This window comes from Cryptomeria japonica, chromosome 3, assembly GCF_030272615.1.
Source record: "Cryptomeria japonica chromosome 3, Sugi_1.0, whole genome shotgun sequence".
NCBI lineage: Eukaryota > Viridiplantae > Streptophyta > Pinopsida > Cupressales > Cupressaceae > Cryptomeria > Cryptomeria japonica.
The window spans coordinates 619,397,818-619,418,927 of NC_081407.1; the positions used below are offsets into that span (position 1 = coordinate 619,397,818).

The 21,110-nt window shown below is 37.7% G+C and overlaps 2 protein-coding genes across 5 annotated transcripts in view; one reads left to right on the forward strand and one right to left on the reverse strand.

The window, feature by feature from the left end:
• LOC131060121 (uncharacterized) overlaps positions 1–21,110 on the reverse strand; it is a 53,160-nt gene that overhangs the window by 25,207 nt on the left and 6,843 nt on the right. For 3 of the 4 annotated variants that reach the window (XM_057993230.2, XM_057993232.2, XM_057993231.2), the window contains 2 exons: positions 19,756–19,823; positions 6,018–6,208 (listed from right to left, as the gene is read on the reverse strand). In XM_057993230.2, the coding sequence (XP_057849213.2) occupies positions 6,018–6,208; positions 19,756–19,823 (259 nt within the window). The remainder of the gene's footprint in view (positions 1–6,017; positions 6,209–19,755; positions 19,824–21,110) is intronic. The other variant, XM_057993233.2, reaches the window with a different exon arrangement.
• On the forward strand, positions 7,430–9,537 carry LOC131060123 (uncharacterized). The gene is made up of 4 exons (XM_057993234.2): positions 7,430–7,713; positions 8,021–8,712; positions 8,828–9,060; positions 9,161–9,537. The coding sequence occupies exons 2-4, from the start codon at positions 8,297–8,299 to the stop codon at positions 9,334–9,336; spliced, it is 825 nt and encodes a 274-aa protein (XP_057849217.2). The 5' UTR covers positions 7,430–7,713; positions 8,021–8,296; the 3' UTR covers positions 9,337–9,537.

Sequence of the window (21,110 nt, forward strand, 5' to 3'; positions counted from 1 at the left end):
ATGAAGTTTCTTGAAAGCACAAAGACTTCCCTCACTTCCTTCGGGACGGGACAGCAATATCAAGCTCAAAGTCTTGAATATGTGAAATCCTATCTACCCTTTTCTATATTAATGATAACAAGAACAAAGTATGGCAGCACAAAGTCTGAAATATCTTGCTCTTCTCTACATAAAACAGCAAGAACTAGTGTGAGCTCAAAGTCTCACAGCTATTCCTTATCACAAAATCTACTTCTAATTTCTTTCAAGAACAAGTATTGGCACAAAGTCCTACAGCTTCTCTTAACAGAATATCTACTCTAACTGATATTAATCTCCAATACTTGCAACACAAAGTCTGCAAATCAAATTTGATTAAGCTCTTATAGAAACACTAGCAAGAAAGATAATATTGAACACAAACTCAAAATATTTAGCACAAAGTCTCAATCCTTGAGCAATCTTCTTCTATTTCTTTCAACTTCAATTTACACATAAAAAGCACAAAGTCTTTCTTGTTGTAAGTTTATCAGAGTTTACTTGCTTGCTTTCCAAAAGATAAAAGATACAATAAACTCCATCAAGTATTTATAGGAGAGGAGTCTTGAGAAAAAGGTGGGAGGATCTCAGCTAACTTGAAAAATTCTCTCAACCACCATGACTTATTCAGCTACCATCTAAGACTTATTCAAAATTACAAGTCCTATTCTAAATTGACTTGTAATCAGCCTACTTGTAATTACAAAAATGCAAGTAATGACTTAACTTGCAATTTACAAAATTGCTTTTATAAGTAAGCTTGTCAAAAGGGAAACTACAATACTGAAATTACAAATTTGAAATTACAACTAAGTGTTGAAAAACACTTATGTTGCAGCATGTTTGGCCATGAATCCTTCAAACTTTTGGATGATCATTTGCAGTTCATCAAGATTCGGTTCGTGAGTATTTTTCACAACGATCATGGTTTTTACAATAACATCGCTACAACGAAGGATTGTAATGTTGTTCTTTTCAAGAGAAGACTGGATTTCCTGCAAGAAGATTTGATATTTCACCAAAGCTTGAATAGATACAGCTGAAAATTGTTCATTCCTCCATTCATGAAGAATCTTCGTCTACAGATCTGAAAGAACTTCTTCTTCTGGCAACAATTCTCCATCTTGATCCATAATATTACAAGAAGCTTTCTCACAACAAGAAACATCTTGCAACACTTCAGTGTGTAATTTCATGGAATCATCAATATCCTCAATGAGTGACGTGAGAACAAGGACTTTATTCTCCAAGAGTTCTTCAAATTCTAGATACATGACTCTAGAAGGAATAATGTCATGTTCTTAAAGAACGTTCAACTTTTCTTGAGGCAACTTGTGCCAAACTTCAGTTGTTTCCATCAGAGGCATCTGCATGCCAGTTGTACTCTCTATCTGCAGCTGCTCAGCTTTGCTTTCATCATCATCAGACCAGACAATATCTCAACCGGTTTGTCAAAGTGACAAACCCATCACTCTTCATCTGTCCCGGCAACTCATCATGCCTTCTCTGTCGGTCCAATGCATATCCCTAATTACATGCACCTGAGGCATTCCTTTGACTCACTGATAGATCCGATGTGAGCCTTCAAACACCTGCCTTTACCTCTTCTTCCTTATCTCACAGAACTAAGATGCACACTATGCATAAGAGGAGATAAGCTCCACTTACCGGTGGGAGTGGACATATTTTCTACATGCAATTCCTAACATCCATATAACAACATATAACCTCCGAGTCTAATTAGGATCCATATAACATATTTTAAACTTCTTTCCTGCATTTATTAATAAATAAACATTAAAGACACAATAATCTCATCAAATAGAAGCACATACACAAGTTTACATTGATCACATAAGTATAAATGCAAATTTTAGGCTTGCGCTGAAGGAAATAAGCTAAAATAAAAAACACATTAGAAATATAGAGTGTCAAATATCTACAAAATTCATGGAATATGAAATCCATGTCATCAAAAGTTCAAAACATATATCAAGTTCAACATAAAAGCTAGAGCCTAGAAGTCTAAGGCTTAGAGGAGCCAATATCAATGATCATTGATCACTCGACACCGCAACCATCCTACGTATGTGCCTAAGATAGGTCCTGGAACAATTTGCAGCCATAATATCTGCCTGTGTCTGAGGCTCAAGCTCAGGCTCAGTCTCAATGACATCAACATCCTCATCCACTGTTGTTATATGGATCCACATCATCCTTGGACATATTCAATGTTTATTTCACTTAAAACAGACTTTTTAAATTTTTTTGGCTTTTTTATTGTTGCCTGGGCAGCAGAGTCCAGGCCTTGGGACTCGGTGAGTCTGCCAAGACCCGGCCAAACTCGGTCGAGTTCGAGTCCAAAGGCGCCTGACCTCGGCAAGGGCGACCTGCCTCGGGACTCAGCGAGTCTTGTAACACTAGTTTTGATTGCTTCAAGTGTTGAAGCAGATTGTAAAGATACTTACTGATTATTACATAATAAGATCTAAGATTATAGCTGGGTTTTTCACCTCCAAGAGGGAGGTTTTCCCAAGGTATCACTGTGTTATGCAGAGATTAGAAAATCGCCCAAAACTCGCCAAACTCCGCGATTCTGAGTCCGAGACATGCTCGCCGAGTCTCTGGAGCTCGGACTCGGGCTCGGCCGAGTCTGGCGAGCAAACTCGCCAGACTCGCCGAGTTGGCGAGTTTGGCATAAACTCGCCAAACTCGGCGAGTCTTGTGCCTCGGACTCAGCCGGCGGCAAGGCCCAAAAAAGGCCAAAAAAATGCATTTTTTAAAGTTTTTTTAAAATGAATATCTCGTCTTCGTTCACTACAACCTCCGCCTGAGAACGAGAAAAATTAGGGTTACAACATGGCAGCCAATAGAAAAATAACACGAGAGTGCGCAAGGGGCGCTGCCCCTCAACCCCACAAGGGGCGCTGCCCCTTGACCCCACCTTGGGGGCGCTGCCCCCAAACCCCCGTTGAAAAATATGTGGGGAAACTGCATTGATAGAAGTAGGGAAAATTTAACCTCCGAGTCTAACACAGATTGGATCGACCAGGTATATATAGAGGTTGAGGCTGTAGCCATGGCAGAGGAGGAGCAGAGAGCACGAGCAGAGACAGGAGATACTGATAGTGACACAGATGTTCCTAATGTTGGTGAGCATGGCATGGTGTCACGGGGAGCGACTATGGCTGCCGAATCATCCAAGACCTACCTTAAACGCCTTCGTAGGGGGCCAGGGTGAGAGGGTGCATGCTCCTCTGAGCCATAGGCTTGTAGTTGTATTTACCTTTGGTATTTGTGTGGAACATTTGATGATGACCATATGATGACATGATTTTTTATTCCATGAGTTTTGTAATATTGTATACATTTGACAATATTTATATATTTATGTTTGTTATTTCCTTCAGCTACAATTTGCATTTATGCTAATGTGATTGATGTATACTTGTGTATGTAATCAAATGAGCCGAGTTTGATGATGTTATTGTGTCTTTAAGGTGTATTCAATAAAGGGTGCATGAAACAAGTTTTAAATCTTTAAAAATCTCTAAATTTCTTGAGTTTTTCACTTTCCCGAGTCCAGACGAGTCTGAAGCCGAGTCTGACTCCGAGTCCCGAGTCTGAGTCCGAGCCGAGTCCGAGTCCCGTTTCTTTGGTGTTATGTGTTGCATTTGTGCTTTCTGTTTTACTTTCAGTCTGACTGCTAAAATTAACAGTAATAAGAACTCACTTTTATTTTAGCGCACATTATTATTACTAACCCATGTGAAAATAATTTCCTAACAGTAGTCACAAATGTTGTTACAAATTGTTTGAATGCAAAACACTCCAAGAGTTGTCAATACAAGAGATGACCAAGATAATAGAATGCCCGCTAGAAAATACCTCAAATGAAAGATGGAAATGAGCTGGTATATGACTGTACATACTGAAAAGAGCTACAACAGGTCTGTATGACTGTGCAAGTAGTTGCAGGTCTGCTGCCCAAAAGTTGGAGGTCGAAACAGAAATTGAAAAGCCTTCAAAGACTCTCCAAACTCATTTAGAACACCACCAAAGGTTGCTAAATAGCATCACACTCACACAGCAACACCAAACAGCTTCAAAAAGCAAGAAAATGACAACTACCAATCTGATGTGTTTATTTTAGTGATGCCTAGCACCATTAATGGTGTTGCAAACAAGGATGGCCAGTAAACAATACCCCAAAACTCCTCATTTCCTTGTTTGTTCAATGCAAAATGGACTGAAAATGAAGAAAAATGTCAAAGCACCACCCCACACAATGAATGAACCCCCAGGTACAAGACATTTTAGCCTGGGAAGCTCATGCCAACTCTCCAGGTTAAACTATACAGCTTGCAATAAATGTGGTACAGCCTCCAACATGGGAAAAACCTGCCTTATATCATTAGTACAGCCTGAAAAAATAGGAAAGGCGCTGAATAATATATAAATTTAGACAAACCCTTATACCTGCCAGGAGTGGTATGGCCAAGTCTGAAAGGGAAATGATACAGCTAGCAATGTCTTTTTCCAGTCACCCAAGCAAAACATCAAACAAACAAAAAAAAAACTGAAACCACACTCCAAAATTTGCAACCTCAAAACACTTCAAAAATCTTCATTCTAAAACCTCAAATCAAATCTGGAACTCTTTTGAAGCAAAGTGGTGATTCTTGAATAGAACCACTGCAATCCAGCTAAGGATTATCTTTCAAATCTTAAACAAGAAATCCAATGAGAACTTTGTCCTCAAAAGATTAGAGAAGAATGCATAGGTTCAATTTGATAGCATAACGATATGAGAAATCTTCAACATACGAGCAAATGAGACCTAAAACCTCTTTTTATAGCTTTGGAGGGATTTGAAATAATATAAAACTATTCATTTACCACCAAAAGACCTTTTTGAAATATTAAAATGACTTTCATGTGCAAGTCCCCTTCACTTTTTCCTAGGTGTCCACTTATGGCAGGACATAAATAACTTTTATAAAATATAAAGTAAATAATTTAACTTTGAGCATTCAAGATTTAAAGTGTATATTTTGTCCACCTAAGTTGTAGAAAGCACTACCAAAGCATCAAAAACTAATTTTGATCATGCCACAATGAAACTGAAGTAATGAGAAGATGACTAGTGCCAAACTTACAAAAATACAAGTGCTATCCAAGAAGTTTGGAGAACACCCCAAGAGTCCAAAAACTCTTCCAAATACATCTCCATGATCCAAAACACCAACTGAGCTCAATGCCACAAATAGAAACCTAAAATACTAAACCTGCGTCCTCCAAGAAGTTTGGAGTTCTCCTCAGCACACCTAGAAGCCTACAGAAAACTTAGAAATTAGCCAAAAGCTCATGAAACAATTTTGCTAGAAATAGGGGTATTACACCCTTCTTGTCTGGTTGTGTGCAAGGTTTTTGTACATGCACTATTGGATGGCATACTTATTGTTCTGGATTGTTGTAGAATTGTCTCATTTTAGTGTTTTTTGAATTTCTCCTTTGGTAGTTTCTCAACAATTATAATTGTTTTTAGCATTCTCTTTGTGAAATTTGTATTCTCTCTAAAAGTGGGGAGTGTTATCGTTAAAAAGAAAAAAAAATATGATTGAACAAGGGACATTGAATTATCAATTATCAACTATGTTCTCAATTTTATATTTGATGTTGTACATTTTGTGTAAATTAAGGTTGTTTTTAATATAATACACACACAAACACACATACAGCTGAACCTAGCCATACTAAGCCCAAGGAAAAAAATCAGCAAACCACCAAACCCGACAGGAAACATAGATACAAAATAATAGCATCATACCCTTTGTATGTAAATGAAAAAAAAATCATATATCCACCCATTACCAAAAGGTTATTTAACTTAATTTCAATAAAAACTAAAAGTAGCTAAAAATATGCTATTATTTTACATGGAGTTTTGGAAATAATCAAGGGTTCAAATTTGGAAACAAACTATTCATTGAACTTACAGAGTTGCAGGTTTGGATTCTGGCATTTGCGTCAATGATATACCCAAAGATGGAGCTCCACTAGATGGCAAACTTTTGTTATTGTCGTTTGATGGCTTTGTAAGGTCTTCAGTTGACTCCTTATCTCTGGTTGAATCCTTATCTTTAATTGCTTCTCGTTTGATATCCTCAACTGACCTTCCTGCCAAGAACTATAACCAGGGTAAAGTTTAAGATATTATGATGCTATTCTGAAATTACTTCTTTTCTTCGGGAAGGTAAACAACTTCATAAAACATATTTAATCTGTAATGAAAACTATAGTAAGCTAGAACAAAGGGTACAACAATTACAAAACAAGTACAGATATATCTCGTTAGATCAACAATCTTTAAAATCTGAATATATAATCAACCATGCAATCAACGATCACTTACAGACCTCACTTTCAAATCAAGGAACCTTAATAATAGTATTATATTCTACCAAATATTTCACTGGTAGCTCTCTGATTATGAATGAAATTAATTTAATAATTCAAATAATGCACTTCTAGTTCCAAAACAGGAATATCATGCCCCCAATCTGATGCACATTATCAATGAAACCTAATAAGAAATCATCTCATGACAGTGAGACTACATAATTTCTTGACCCTAACCTTGACTACAGCAGATCATGATTACTACTGTGCACACAGCAAATAATAATTGCCTAATAGATTGCCTTCCTTATCCTCTCCTAACAACGATCTTCCCTAAAATAATGGCGGATTAATTAGATTTAATAATCAATAGTTAAGTGAAACAGTAAGTTCCTGAAGGGATGCAATTTGCTACAAATAGACATACTCCATTTCAGACTGTCACACCTTGAATAAGAGTCACCACCTTACAAACCAGATGGAGGGGTATAAAGAGGAGCACGCCAGCATTCAAGGAGGGGATGATGGGAGGAGACAGCTTCAGATCATCAAAGGAACAGATTACTGATTGAGTGGCAGATAATCTAGATTATTGCAATCATTATTGAGACAGCAGATTGGTATGCTGTATCTCTTCCTTAAACTAAATGTTTATTACAGAATATTATATTTGAATTCTATTGGGAATTAGGGAGAGATTTATGGCCTATAATATAGACTGATTCATTAATTCCTATATATACGTCAGAGAAACAAGACTCGCCCGAAATCGCCCAAACTCGGCGAGTCCGAGTCCAAGTCAAGCCAAACGAGTCCCAGGGGCTCGGACTCGGACTCGGCCGAGTCTGGAGAGTAAACTCGCCAGACTCGCCGAGTTGGCGATTTTGGGCCAAAATCGCCAACTCGGCGAGTCTGGCGAGTTTACTCTCCAGACTCGGCCGAGTCCGAGTCCGAGCCCCTGGGACTCGTTTGGCTTGACTTGGACTCGGACTCGGCCGGCGTTGGCACAACTAAAAAGTCAAAAAAAAAATAGTTTGGAAAGTTTTTTTAAATCCGTTTTTTAATGTTAATTGTCTTCTAGCCCTAAAAGTGACTTTCATTTCATTCACTTGCAAAAAAAGGAAGAGTAAAGTGAGTTGGGAAGAAAAACAAGGGTGCATAGAAGAAAAACCAGCAAGGAGGAAGCTCAAGTTTTCTTCAATTTGTCACATTGGAGCTGCATTGTGTTTCGATTTGGTGCATCAAGAGTTGGATAGGAAGAGTTTGCAGCTCATTTCAAGCTTGTTGTAAGAGGTAAGATTGTTTTTTTTAACATTATTTTGTTTCTTATATGCAAAAATTCCATTTTCTATTCATTTATTTTGAAAGTTTTACATTTTCTTGTATGCAAGATCTTTTGTATGTTTGTAATTTGTATGTAGCATGTAGTATGTAGTTGTAATATGTAGGGTTGTATGTAGGGTTTGTAAATTTTATTTTTTTTAAATTGTAGGGTTTGACAAACCCTACATTTTTTTTTAAAAAAAATTTACAAACCCTACTTTAGTTTTTTTGAATGTATGTATTAATTTTATTTTGTATTTGTAATGTTTTATTGCAGCAAACTTCACTTTATTATTTGCCTCAACTTCAACTTTCACAAAACTATCCTAAAATGTCTACTTCAGCTTCTAGACCCCCCATGAGAAAGGACCCTGCTTGGAAATATCATGAGGATTTTCCAGGGCAAGGAAAGGGGCAAACAAAATGTATGTTTTGCAAAACAATATTCCATGGAGGTATATATAGGCTGAAATACCATATTGCTGGTGTGCGTGGACATGATGCCTAACCATGCCTAAAAGCAGTCTCTGAGGCCATACGTGATTGTTATGTAATGGTTGAGGAGATTGAAAGAAAAAAGAAACAAAAGGAGGATCGAGCGGCCATTGGGAGAGAGACAGTTTTAGGAAGAGGGACACAGTTAGGTTGTGTTGGAGGCCCTTCTTCCTTACCTCCATATCGTCCCACTCAGTTTGCTACTGTTGGTGCTTCCGTTTCTGCTTCTGCTTCTATAAGTGGCAGTGCCACCGCCACTTCTCATGCTCCTACCACTAGTAGTTGTAGTGGGAATGTTACCATTGGACCTAGGATTCGTAAATCTAGGTTGGATTCCTTCTTTGTGCCTCGCACTATTCCTGGGTCCCAACCGTCGCTTGAGGGCATGGGTTGGAACAAGGAGGTCCATGATGCTGCTAAAATGGCAATTGGCAGGTTTTGGAGCTACAGCTGTATTCCATTCTTTGTAGCCAGGTGAATGTTTTACTAACTTTTATGTTTGATAACTTTGATTGTTTTGATTTTTATACTTAACTTATCTCATTGAATTTTTATACTTAACTTATCTCATTGAGTTTCTTTGCGACAGGTCTCCTTATTGGCAACAAATGGTTGATGCCATTACCATATGCGGGGCGGGGTTCAAAGCCCCTAGTGAGGGTGATTTGAGGGGACCCATTTTGTCTCAAATGGTGGATGATGTGAAAAAGGATTTAGATGAACAACGCCACATATGGAGCACTAAAGGTTGCACCATCATGACTGATGGTTGGACGGATAGGAGAAATAGAACTCTCCTTAATTTTCTTGTTTCTTCCGTAGGTGATTGATTAATTTTAGTTTCATATAGTCTTTAATTTTTTATTTTTTATCTAATGGTTTATTGAATGATCATTGACCTAGCTTTATTTTTTTATTTCAGGGGGCACCGTTTTCATCAAGTCCATTGATGCCTCCACCCATTGCAAGAATGCCACCTACCTATGTGAGCAAATAGAGGAGGTGATTGAAGATGTGGGTGAGGAGAACGTGGTACAGGTGGTGACCGACAATGCAGCAAATTATGTTGCTGCGGGTAAACTTTTGATTACAAACTAATTTTGTTTGCAAATTAATTACTATCTTGTAGTTTGTACCTCCATTAATTACAATTTACAATGCAACAAATTATGTTGCTGCAGGTAGACTATTGATGGAGAGGCACCCATCTATAGTTTGGACTCCATGTGCTGCTCATTGCATTGACCTCATGTTGGAGGATATTGGAAAAATCCCATGGGTCAAGACATGTGTAGAAAGGGCAAGAAATGTCTGCATATTTGTATATAATCATTCATGGGTGTTGGCTCTTATGAGACAATACACAGAACAAAAGGAGTTGCATCGTCCAGGAATCACAAGATTTGCCACAAACTTCCTCACATTGCAGTCCATGCTTAGGTCTAAGCCTGCCTTGAGACGTATGATTGTTGGTGAGGAGTGGTCTTCCTCATCCTATGCTACCACCCCTGCAGGGATAGAGATGGCAGACTGCATTTTTGATGAGCAAGGCTTTTGGGTCCCTTGTGATGAGATAGTGAAGGTAATTTTTTTATAAATTCTACAATTTAGCTTCATGTTTTATAACTTATTATATGTATTCTCTTATTTGCTCATTTTTCTAAATTACACAATATTTTCAATTTTGTAGTTTGTTAAGCCCTTGGTGGTTTTGTTGCGAGTTGCGGATGGAGATAAGCCCGCAATGGGCTATATATATGAGGGCATGGATAGGGCGAAGGAGGCCATCAGATTCGTCTATGGAGCAGATGAGAGCAAGTATGGTCCCATTTGGGAGATCATTGATAGGAGATGGCATCATCAACTACATAGGCCCATCCATGCGGCAGCCTATTATCTGAATCCGGCATTCCATTTTATCCCTTCTTTCAAGGCTGATGCGGAGGTCCTTAATGGGCTATATGCAATCATGGAGAAGATGGGACCTGCTGGTACTTCTCAGATAGACCTTTTTCGAGAGCTACAGATGTTCTCAGATGCACAAGGGGAAACCTTCTCTCGTCCTGTCGCCAAAGACAGTAGGACAACTATGATGCCAGGTAAAAATAAATTGTTAGGCTTAATTTTAGTTTTATTCAATACTATATTGTAACTTGTTAAATGAGTTCATGAGTGAGACTGATTTTATTTATTTTTCTCATTTCAAACTCAAATCATTGGTGGAACTTTTTTGGCCCAGAGACACCAAATGTTCAGAAGTTGGCCATTCGTATCTTGAGCCAACCATGCAGCGCATCAGGTTGTGAGCGCAATTGGAGTATGTTTGAGCACATACACTCCAAGAGGCACAATAGATTATCTGTGGAGAAGATGAATGATCTCGTCTTTGTTCACTACAACCTCTGCCTGAGAATGAGAAAGAATGCAACAGTTGACATGTCTCCTATCATTCTAGATGAGGTTGATCTTGAAGCAGAGTGGGCCAATGAGAATCAGACAGCTCCTAGGACTCCTACAGCTATATTTAGTGATGATGACATTGATTGGATCGACCAGGTAGATATAGAGGCTGAGGCTGTAGCCATGGCAGAGGAGGAGCAGAGAGCACGAGCAGAGACAGGAAATACTGAGACTCAGAGTGACACACCTGTTCCTGATGTTGGTGAGCATGACACAGTCGTTCCTGATGTTGGTGAGCATGGCATGGTGTCACGGGGAGCGACTATGGCTGCTGAATCATCCAGGACCTACTTTAAACGCCTTCGCAGGGGGCCAGGGCGAGAGGGTGCACGGCCCTCTCAGCCATAGGCTTGTACACTTGTAGTTGTATTTAGTATTTACTATTTACCTTTGGTATTTGTATGAAACATTTGATGATCATCATATGATGACATGGATTTTTTATTCCATGAGTTTTGTAATATTGTATACATTTGACAATATTTATATATCTATGTTTCTTATTTTCTTCAGCTACAATTTGCGTTTATGCTTATGTGATTGATGTATACTTGTGTATGTAATCAAATGAGCCGAGTTTAATGATGTTTTTGTGTCTTTAAGGTGTATTCAATAAAGGGTGTCTGAAACAAGTTTTAAATCTTTAAAAATCTCTAAATTTCTTGAGTTTTTCACTTTCCCGAGACCAGCCGAGTCTGGAGCCGAGTCTGACGCCGAGTCCGAGTCCGAGTCGGCCTTGCCGAGTCCGAGCCGAGTCCGAGTCTCGTTTCATTGATATACGTATAAAAGTGATAATGCCAATAAGATTTATATTTGTTAACAATAGGAGAATCAGATTTATCTGACAATTATGCTTAATTTCATTTATTTACATAGTTATTCATAATGCATGAGAGATTAGCATACAAAGACCTAATCCTTAATCATTCTTTATTTTCCCTCATGGGGATAGGTTGGTTTTGTTAGAAGGGTAGTAATTCCATCCCAAAAGAGGTGAGTCCAAGAGGTGGTATGGACAAGTGTTCCTGAAACCCTTGGGCCTATTTGTGGAGAATGGTTTCCTAGTGCCCTAACAAGTAATTCCCATCCTCCATTAGGGTTGATAATTAGGAAAGGATTGGGAGCTTAAATATGGTAATTATCGCTTGTACTATGAATGCTAATTTGGTCTATTAATTTTGAATTCAACTCCTTGATTTTTTTATTTTGTCTATGGCAACGGTAAGTTCTTCCTCAAGATCTGTTATGGTATCTTCCTTGCTTTCAATCTTTTCAATTTCTTTATTCTCACACCTTGGAGCTTCTTCTTGTTTCTATGGCCATGAAGAGAATCTCTTCTCTATCACCTTCCAAAAAGCTTTCATCACTTTCTGCAAATGAACTATTACTCCCTCGAGCATATAGGCTCTTCTTGTGTCTTCGAAAATTCTTCTTCTCGGATTTCACTTGAGTGTATTTCTTGTTATAATGACTTTTCTTGTCTTTTCCCTTGTAGTAATATTCTTCTTCCTCTTCACTGCTTTCACTTCTAATTAGTGGACATTTGGCAGCAAAATGACCTATGTTACCACAATTAAAGCATTTGAGGGTATGCTTACCTTTGCATTTAGTGGATCCTTTCTTGAATATCCTTGCCAGATATGATTCCTCTTCTTCGCTTGAACATTCACTTGAGCTTTTGTTCTTTGTTCTTCTAGATACTTTGAAGGTTGCTTCCCATTTTGATGGTCTTTCTCCAATCCTCATTTCAAATGCAGTGAGGATCCCATGCAACTCGTCCTTTGTCATTTTGTCTAAATCTCTCATCTCTACAATCACCAATACTTTGGAATCAAATCTATAGGGTAAAGTTCTTCGTATCTTTTGAACAATTAAAGATTCATCAATTGATCACCAAGACCCGTTCGTGTTAACAATCTCATCAACACGAAGAAAATATGCAGCTATGCTCTCATTTTCTTTCATTTTGAGGCTTTCAAATTATTGTCGATGGATTTGCCACTTATTATCCCACATATCCTTCATTGTTTAGCAATGCATGACCTTTACAAATTTAGATTTGGCTAGACCACATAATATTGCATTCTTGGCTTTGGCGTTATTCTCACTATCTCTTTTTCCGGCTTGATCTGTTGGGGAAGTAGCAAGTGGTGTATAGCCTTTTTCAACAAATTGCCAAATTTCGTACCCTAGGGCATTCAAATATGTCTCCATCCTTATGCTCCAAAAGGCATAATTTGTCCCATCAAATAGAGGTGCCTAGTATGATGAGAAACTATATGATTCTTGCTCAGCCATGTGTGTTCTAAAAAATCTCCCTTCAAGCAATTAGGCTTTATAGAAGGACCACACTCTAATACCAATTAAAGAAAACACCCACACTTACATTGGGGGTGTTGTGTCATACCCCGCTTGAGACTAGGGCAAAATATCAACCACAGCTTAAATAATCAAAAACCTGGGCGTTTTAATAGATGCAAGGCTGACCCAAATAAATAATAAAGTTTGGCTATAATTATCTAGGCACGGCTGACTAGATTAAGGCTGAGCAAGGATTAATAAGCGACTACGTTTTGAGGGCCAACCTAGACTGAAAACTATGAAATTTATTTAAATTCATTAAATTTAATAAGGGCCGGCCTAGGGCAGCGTTTGGAGAGGTTGTATCTTTCCAAAGTTTTTGTCCCTTCCCAATTTAAGGGGTATAAAAGAGTTGAAGCCTGGTATCTGAATAAAGGAATATGGAAAAAAAAATATAAGTAATCAGATCTGCTAATAGGCAGAGGTCTGATTTTATTAATTGTCAGCCCAGCCAATATCAAGAAATAAGGGAGGAGAGCAGAAATCCTTATACCTGGAATCTGCATTCATCAAAGGTATCAATGAACAGCAGAAACTCTCATATGCAGCGATCAGACCTAATCAGAGCAGTAACATATTAATCTCCTGTGTAATGTCCCCAATTTTGAGTAATAATTAATTAAATTGATTTTTATTAAGTTGTCAACAAAATAAATAAAATGTATAAATGATGACTTAATATTAATTAATTTAATTAAATAATAATAAAGTAAAAAAGTATTATTATAATATCACTTTATAAAATATATTTCTCCAGCAAGTCGGCCTATCTTCTAGATTCTTCTTGGAGATCTTTATAAGGGGTTTGTGATGATGTTTTGGGCATGCTTAGGATTTGATAAACGAATATTGATTTTCTGGGGACGAAAACCTTCAGGAGTGTCAGAAGAGCTGGACGAAACCCTAGTGTTGGTGGTTTTTTTATTCAACCCTCAATCCTAAGGATCTCATCACATCTCAAGTTAGGGAAAGAACCTTCAATGTGGTCTCAAAATTATCAATAGACTAAGGACAGGAAATTCCAACAGTAACAAGGCTTGACTATGCCTTCTTCACTTTGAGCTCCATCATACTCAGGAGGGTGTTCCTAATTGGGTCTGCATTGATAATAACCTAACAATATCTCTGCCTACAGGCTTGTGAAAGATGGATTATTCTCAGATTCATTAGACACTTATACATTACTTCAAATTCAAGCTTAATCCCATTCATCGCGCCTTTCAGAAAATTTGAGAACAAATAATTTGAAATAACTTATGAAAGAGGAAAGGATTAGAAGAAAGATTAATTTGATTGAAATTGTTTTTGAAACAAATTTTGAACGACAATAGGCCAGTGACTATCCCAGGGCATTGAGTCAATTCCTAGGTTACGAATACAAACCCAAAAAGTAAATTATTTCAGATTAGTGAGCCTTTTAAACATTAATGTCTTACATTAACGCAGCTCCTTTTGCTATTACATAAACCATTCTTGTTAATCCATAACATATTTCTCAAATTCACTGTAATTTGCACATAGACTTTAATTCCTTCCTTGAAGGAAACCCATACGCACAATCACACATTAATAGAAACATGTCAAGACAAATCAAAACATCCTGAATATTTTGATTTATATGAAATCTGAAGATACAAATGGAGACAGTTCCTGCAACAATTTGACAATATGTTCATAAACTAACTGAAATTACTAAAAAATCTATACATTCATCCCCTAAGGAAATTTTCTCCAGCAATAGACAATACATAGCCCTATTCTACCTCCCAGAAAATGAGAAAATTCAGAACCCCTAATACAACCTTGGTATTCCTTTTATATTGGTAAGGAATGCAACAAGCCTCGGGCTATTTACATGTGTCCATCTTACTCTTCTAATTAGCCTTTTCTTTTTAAAAGTTACCAAATGGATCCGTTTGCCTCTATTTTGTCCTGATGGGTAACTGTCTGGATGCCGTGTATGATAGCCATCATGCCCAAATCAGAGAGCATCACTGGAAACTAACCAACACACCAACCACGTCACCACCGACCATGGGTGGTTATAGATACAGAAGATACCATCTCGAGCGGCTTCCGCTACTCGTCCTGGTAGGAGAGAACTTTGAGAGTTTGGGTTAACGGCGCTACCAACCCAATTCCTCAGTGTCCGTGTCACCCAATGTATCCCTACACTTCTGCATCCAAAGGGAAAATTTTGCCGCTAGAGGAAATCTTGTCAAATGCAATCTGTAAAACAGTATTGCATATGCACATTAATCATCTTGTTCCTCCTTGGCAGTTTGGTGCATTTTCAAGCCCCCTTTGATTGTATGACGGAATTTTCACAGGTTTTCTTTTAGGACCTCGACACCTCTTCTGCAACACAATCCATTTCTCACAAGGCTTTGGCATAGCTATAAACATCTTTGAAGCTTAATCTTTAGTCAGGTTAGTCATATGAATCAATGACTTATCCATCCTTACACTGATTTGTATTTAAGGACATCCCTACCATCCTTACAAGCTCCATTGTATACCAATTACTGCAGCTCTGGCTTCACACATGATCATGATCATGAAAATCAGCCTTTCATGATTTTATTCCTTCAAACGTGTGTGAACCATCCTGCACATCCCTGCGATTCCTGAGATCTGTTTTGAGTATAAAACTCAAATATCGGCGTTTTTGGCATGTTTGACTGACCCCGGACCACATTAATGGTCATGATACATTCATATGATAGACCTACCAATCAGTGAATCATGCACCTCACCACACTTGAACACAACTCGAGTCTCGCTGAAGATATTCTAAATATCTTGCCGCGTGCTGAGTTGACAACTCACATTTCCCACAGTCAGCACGCAGCCCACTTCCTCTCTTTACTTGGGTCTCGGTGAAATTAACTTGGGCATCTCACCGAGTTTCGAGTTGCCAAATAGATCTCTGTTCAGCACACAGCGCACGTCTTCTCATCTGCTCGAGACTCGCTGAAGTAGAAAAGACATCCCCACCAAGTCTCGAGTGGTCTCACACACTCATAGCCTCAAGACTCGAGGCTCGTCGATCAGGAAAAGCGGGGCCCACCGAAGGCCGAATATTCAATTCCCTACTACATGACTCAAGACTCGGCCAAACCAGAAAACACATTCTGCCAACTGTTGAGTTTCGTCCCAGGGAACACCTTGGAATAACTAGGTACGCTAAGTGGTCCCACAACACTCGAGACCCACTTCTAATTAAATCCTCAAAAAAGGATTTATTCTTCTTTTGTAAATTACTAGATGAACAATATAGACAAGGATCAAGGGCCAATGACATTTCTCCTCTTCAAATAGTGATTTAAATTAGTGTTGATCAGGGCGCCAAGTTTATCAGTTTTAAAAGAACATTCCCGCCAATTCAACTTCAAAAAGTTTATAGGACCTTGATGTTCTTCAATGGGGTCAAAATTCAGGGCTAACACCTAGTTCTTCCAAAAAGAGGGGATTCATGACAAAGTCCACAGCTGTGCCAAATTTGTAAAGTCTCATGTGGAGACAAATTTGCAGGAGTCCCAGTAATAAAGGATATATTAGGAGTTTGATATTGTGTTTCTTATGGCTATTTGATTAATATCGTGAAGTGTTAATTCTGCAGAGATTATTAGAAAGGTCGATTCAATTAAGAGGAATGTTAAGGTGTCGGGCTACTCTCATTTGGTAAGGGCAAATACTGGTATCGGTGGGAAGTATTGCCAGAGTAAATAATATAATCGGCTCCCTTATATCAGCCGTTGTTCCTGAGGTTTTGCCATGAAAGAAATAAAGATATCTTCTTCACGTGAGGAAGGAATCTGATGGTATTTAGTGTTTGTTCGTATTTGTCTACAATGGGCGATCCTGGCACAGAACTGTTTTTATCCGATAGGGAATTGTTATTTGAGATTTGGGTTGCACGTCAGACCTTTCATATCGAGGACTTGTGACAACGATCATAGCACTGACATTATCTGCAGCAAGCCGCACTTATAACTGGAATTGGGGCTATTCATGAGACTAGAAGCATATTAAAGGTGATACAGCTTCACCGTGGTCAATCGAAGGGTGCTCAGACGTGAAGCTTAATATCGTGGGACAGCTCCAGGTGGATTGGCGACTTTCAACGCCAATGAGTCACTCTGTACTTCGTAGTCAATGCCAGCAGACCAAATATAAGATTTGTATTGATGTATCGCTGTAAGTTGTTTGTATCTGAAGAGTCTGTATAGTTGAATCTTATTGATAATAAATGTTGGTGTTCAATCTGAATGAGATTCAAGGTAAAACCTTTTGCCTATTGATCTAATTTTGATGCATGATAGTACAACAATTCTGCATGGAACAGAAAATTCTATTCAAAGTGTGTCACGGATATTTCATCCTGTATATGCAGAAATAGTCATATTACTTATGTATATGTATCTACATCAATTGTATCTATATGTTTATACCAGTTGTATGCAGATATGAATGTCTGAATTTAACATGTATATCTATACATTTAATAATATGATTTTCTACTTGCAATGATTGATTATGGTAGGGCAATGAAAGGAATGCAAGGAGGGGAACAGCTATGGATCCCTCACTAAGCACACCATGCCATCTAGATGGCAGAAAGGCCACATGGGGCCAAGAGGGAGAGTTTCCACTCTTGGGCCTAGGGTAGAAGGTCATTTTAAGGGCACCCTATTGCAGTTTCCCCTACAAATCCTATTTTGATCAATTGTTGAGAGGGATCCTCAGTCATAAGAGAGTAAGGAGGATGGCATGATGAAGGGGAACAGCTATGCTGACCTCACTAGGTACACCACCTCATGAAGATGGCAAAAGGCCACATGAGGCAAAGGGGGGCAGTGTTTCCACTCTTGGGCCTGGGGTAGGGGATATTTTTGGGCACCCTATCATGTCTCCTATCCCAACCACCGTTATGGTTGAACCCCACATAATTGCTCAGATTTGTTATATGTTATGCATATATGTTCTCTTTAACCCTAGAAATGGATGTATCTCATGAATTATATCTTCATTGTTATCAAACTTGGTCGTAAGCTTCTAAAACAGACTTATCGTATCTTATTCTTGAGTGGGATTTATATCTCTAACTATATTATACTCTCTGTATCATTTTGGATTTGTGAATTTAGGGCAAAATATAAGTTGATTCAGAAAAGGGACATTACAAATAAGACAATTTTCCTCCTATTTAAATTTTAGCAATCACAAAGCAATAAATACAAGATCGATCTAGCAATAAAGAACACAAAATGCACACACAATTTTACGTGGAAACCCTTGCAGGAGAAAACCACGGCAAAATCTTGCTTGTATATATCTTCTTACAATTTTGAAGGCACCAACCCACAAGAGACCCCAATCTCTTCTATGTAGAGGTACCAACCTCAAATACTGCTTCTTCAAAAACATGAAAAAATTCTGCTATAACTCTGCTTGTAATTTACTTGAAAGTCTGCTATAAAATCTGCTCTTAATTTGCCTCAAACATCTGCTCTTAGGGCTGCTCCAATTCGCCCTTAAGGTCTGCTCCAATTCACCCTTAAGGTCTGCTATAAATCTACATTTAAGTCTTCTATTAATGAGAATCATCTTCGTTGAATTGCTTGAGAAATGAACTACAAGTGACCTCTATTTATATCCCTCCAAATGCAATCTTTCACCAATGGTTATGGCTCCTCAACTACATCGGCCAGCATCATAATAATTTTTTATTTATTCAAATTGCATTTGCAACTAGGTTGGCCAGCAGCATAAAAGATTTTATAATTAAAAACTTCCTTACCCAAAGATGGGCGCTTTCATCTAGAGGGTCGGCCAGAACCAACATCAAGAGGAGGGTCAGCCCAAAACTGCAAGATCAGCCCAGCAAGATTGTCTTTTATTTTTAATTTTGAACACTCAAGGTCAACCCTAGCAAGTCATTATAATTTTGTCTATTTAAGGTAAATTAAAATCTCTGAGTTGGGCACCAAAACTAGATTCAGTCTTCCATTACTTTGCTCATAAATCTGCTCATTCAAACTTTGCCCAAAATGCCACTGATAACCCTTTGACACAAATGACAATAAATCCAACAATATATTCCAAACTTGAGAAAACAGTGGCTGCTATAATAGCCCAATTTATCAATAGCATCTTCCTAAGAAACAATTTATATGAGAAACATGATTCATGATTCCCTTTTGAAAACAAACTAGCAGTGTGTGTCATGTACTATTTAAAGTATCTAACAACATAGATCTAGACTAAATTTTGCCCATATAACTGGGTTGTCTAAGTCTATCTGGCCAACCAGTCTTTTGAAGTAGTGTTAATGCGTGATTCAAAAACCATTGTCAAAGTATGACCCCATCCATGAACTTTCTGGTATATCCAAGTGAGGAAAAGAATTCATAAATTTGCACTTTAGCCAAAATAACCAAGGTAATTATGTATGCACTAAAAAATCAGAAGATGATATTATGGGATTCAAGATTCATGGTATAAAACAAGCCATATCAACATAATCTCAAATTGCATTTACTATACCTTTCATTTCTACAAATAATTTAACAATATTTAAATGTTGAGGAAGAAGAAAATATGGGGGCAATGGAGGGCAGAGAATTTTAATCCATTGGGTGTAAAGAATGCTATCTCATTTTGAGGAGTGCAGTGTTGCTTCAAAGAATTCACCTTACGGTATGGCCACCTTGGGATACCATTATCACGACATATCTTCTTCAAAACACTACTACAAACACCTGCATTGCATGAACTAACAAAAATAAATTCCAGAAATCTGAAAATTGTATCTCATCAAGGCAAAAATTATTGGGAACATCAAAGATATGAAATATATGGGTGCCATACAAAACAACTAAAGTGATAACATGCAAGCATCTGGAATGAACATGGCAGTAAAGATATATCATAATTTAAATTTCTCGAAAAGAAGCTTTTCATCCATTCAAAAAAAAACAATATGCTCAACAAATTAAATAAAGAAAATTAGAAAATATTATAACACAAGTTATCTTTGATTGTTTAAAATTGTCTTCTAGAATATTCTTGTAAATATTTACAACTATTATGGCTGGCCTAGCATCTTAGATATACTCCTGTGCAGAAATCAAAAAATTAGACAGTTGAAGGAAAAAAAATACTAATCATATAAGGTAGTCTATAATTGTAAACAACGCCAATTGATATTATGTATATTATTAATATTTTAAAGGTTTCAATCAACAATGCATAAATCATCCATCTAGAAACAATCTAAAAAGCTTTCTAGCTCAAAACCTCTCTTGCAACTTTAATATTCACAGTTTCCTCTGCATTTGTATATGCACATGATGACAAAAATACACTTTTGAAAAAACCTTGGCTTGCAATACGGTCAACACAAACACTTACAATCTTGATCTGTCATGTTCCCTTTTCCATAAGATTCCATATTAACCCATAAGCCCATTTTTCATTTCCTATGGGCTTAGGGAAAGTAAGTTAGGGAAGTGTAAGTGTTTACATTGAATGTCCTGATTATGGAGCCGTGGCTGTTATATAATAATCTGATCATTTTACTAATGGTGGTGGCCAAGAATTGTGTGCAGGTATATTTTAGAGGGAAAGGAAAAGAATTTGAAAAGTGCATATTTAATCAAGATAGGGTTTGAGAGAAAACATGTTTGTTTATCCATTTATTCCACTCAAATAAATTGGACATCCTATTCATCTACCATTGGAGATTGGAAGACAGAAATCTCCTGATTTATATAGCTGGTTAGTGGATGGAAACCAAGTTGTGTCAATCTCATACAAGGATTGAATTTGGGCTTCATTGATTTGTTGTTCGAGCAGCTTCTACAACACCTATTTGTCTAAGATTTAGGCGGCTCTCTTAGCACCTAGGAATTGTAATTCTATTTTTTACAGATTTGCTATATTTCTGATAATAATATTGCTGCAGTTGTTCTTGAAAGTTCTGGAAAACTGAATTATCTATAAGTATAATTCTCGCTGTAATAAGAGAATAAACCTGTTTTGAGAAC

Bases quoted from the DNA above. Each gene is read 5' to 3' on its own strand.
- LOC131060123 (XM_057993234.2), top strand. From the start codon at position 8,297: ATGGTTGAGGAGATTGAAAGAAAAAAGAAACAAAAGGAGGATCGAGCG. The intron at 8,713-8,827 runs GTGAATGTTTTA...TCTTTGCGACAG, and splicing joins ATTCCATTCTTTGTAGCCAG to GTCTCCTTATTGGCAACAAA. The intron at 9,061-9,160 runs GTGATTGATTAA...TTTTTATTTCAG, and splicing joins TTTTCTTGTTTCTTCCGTAG to GGGGCACCGTTTTCATCAAG.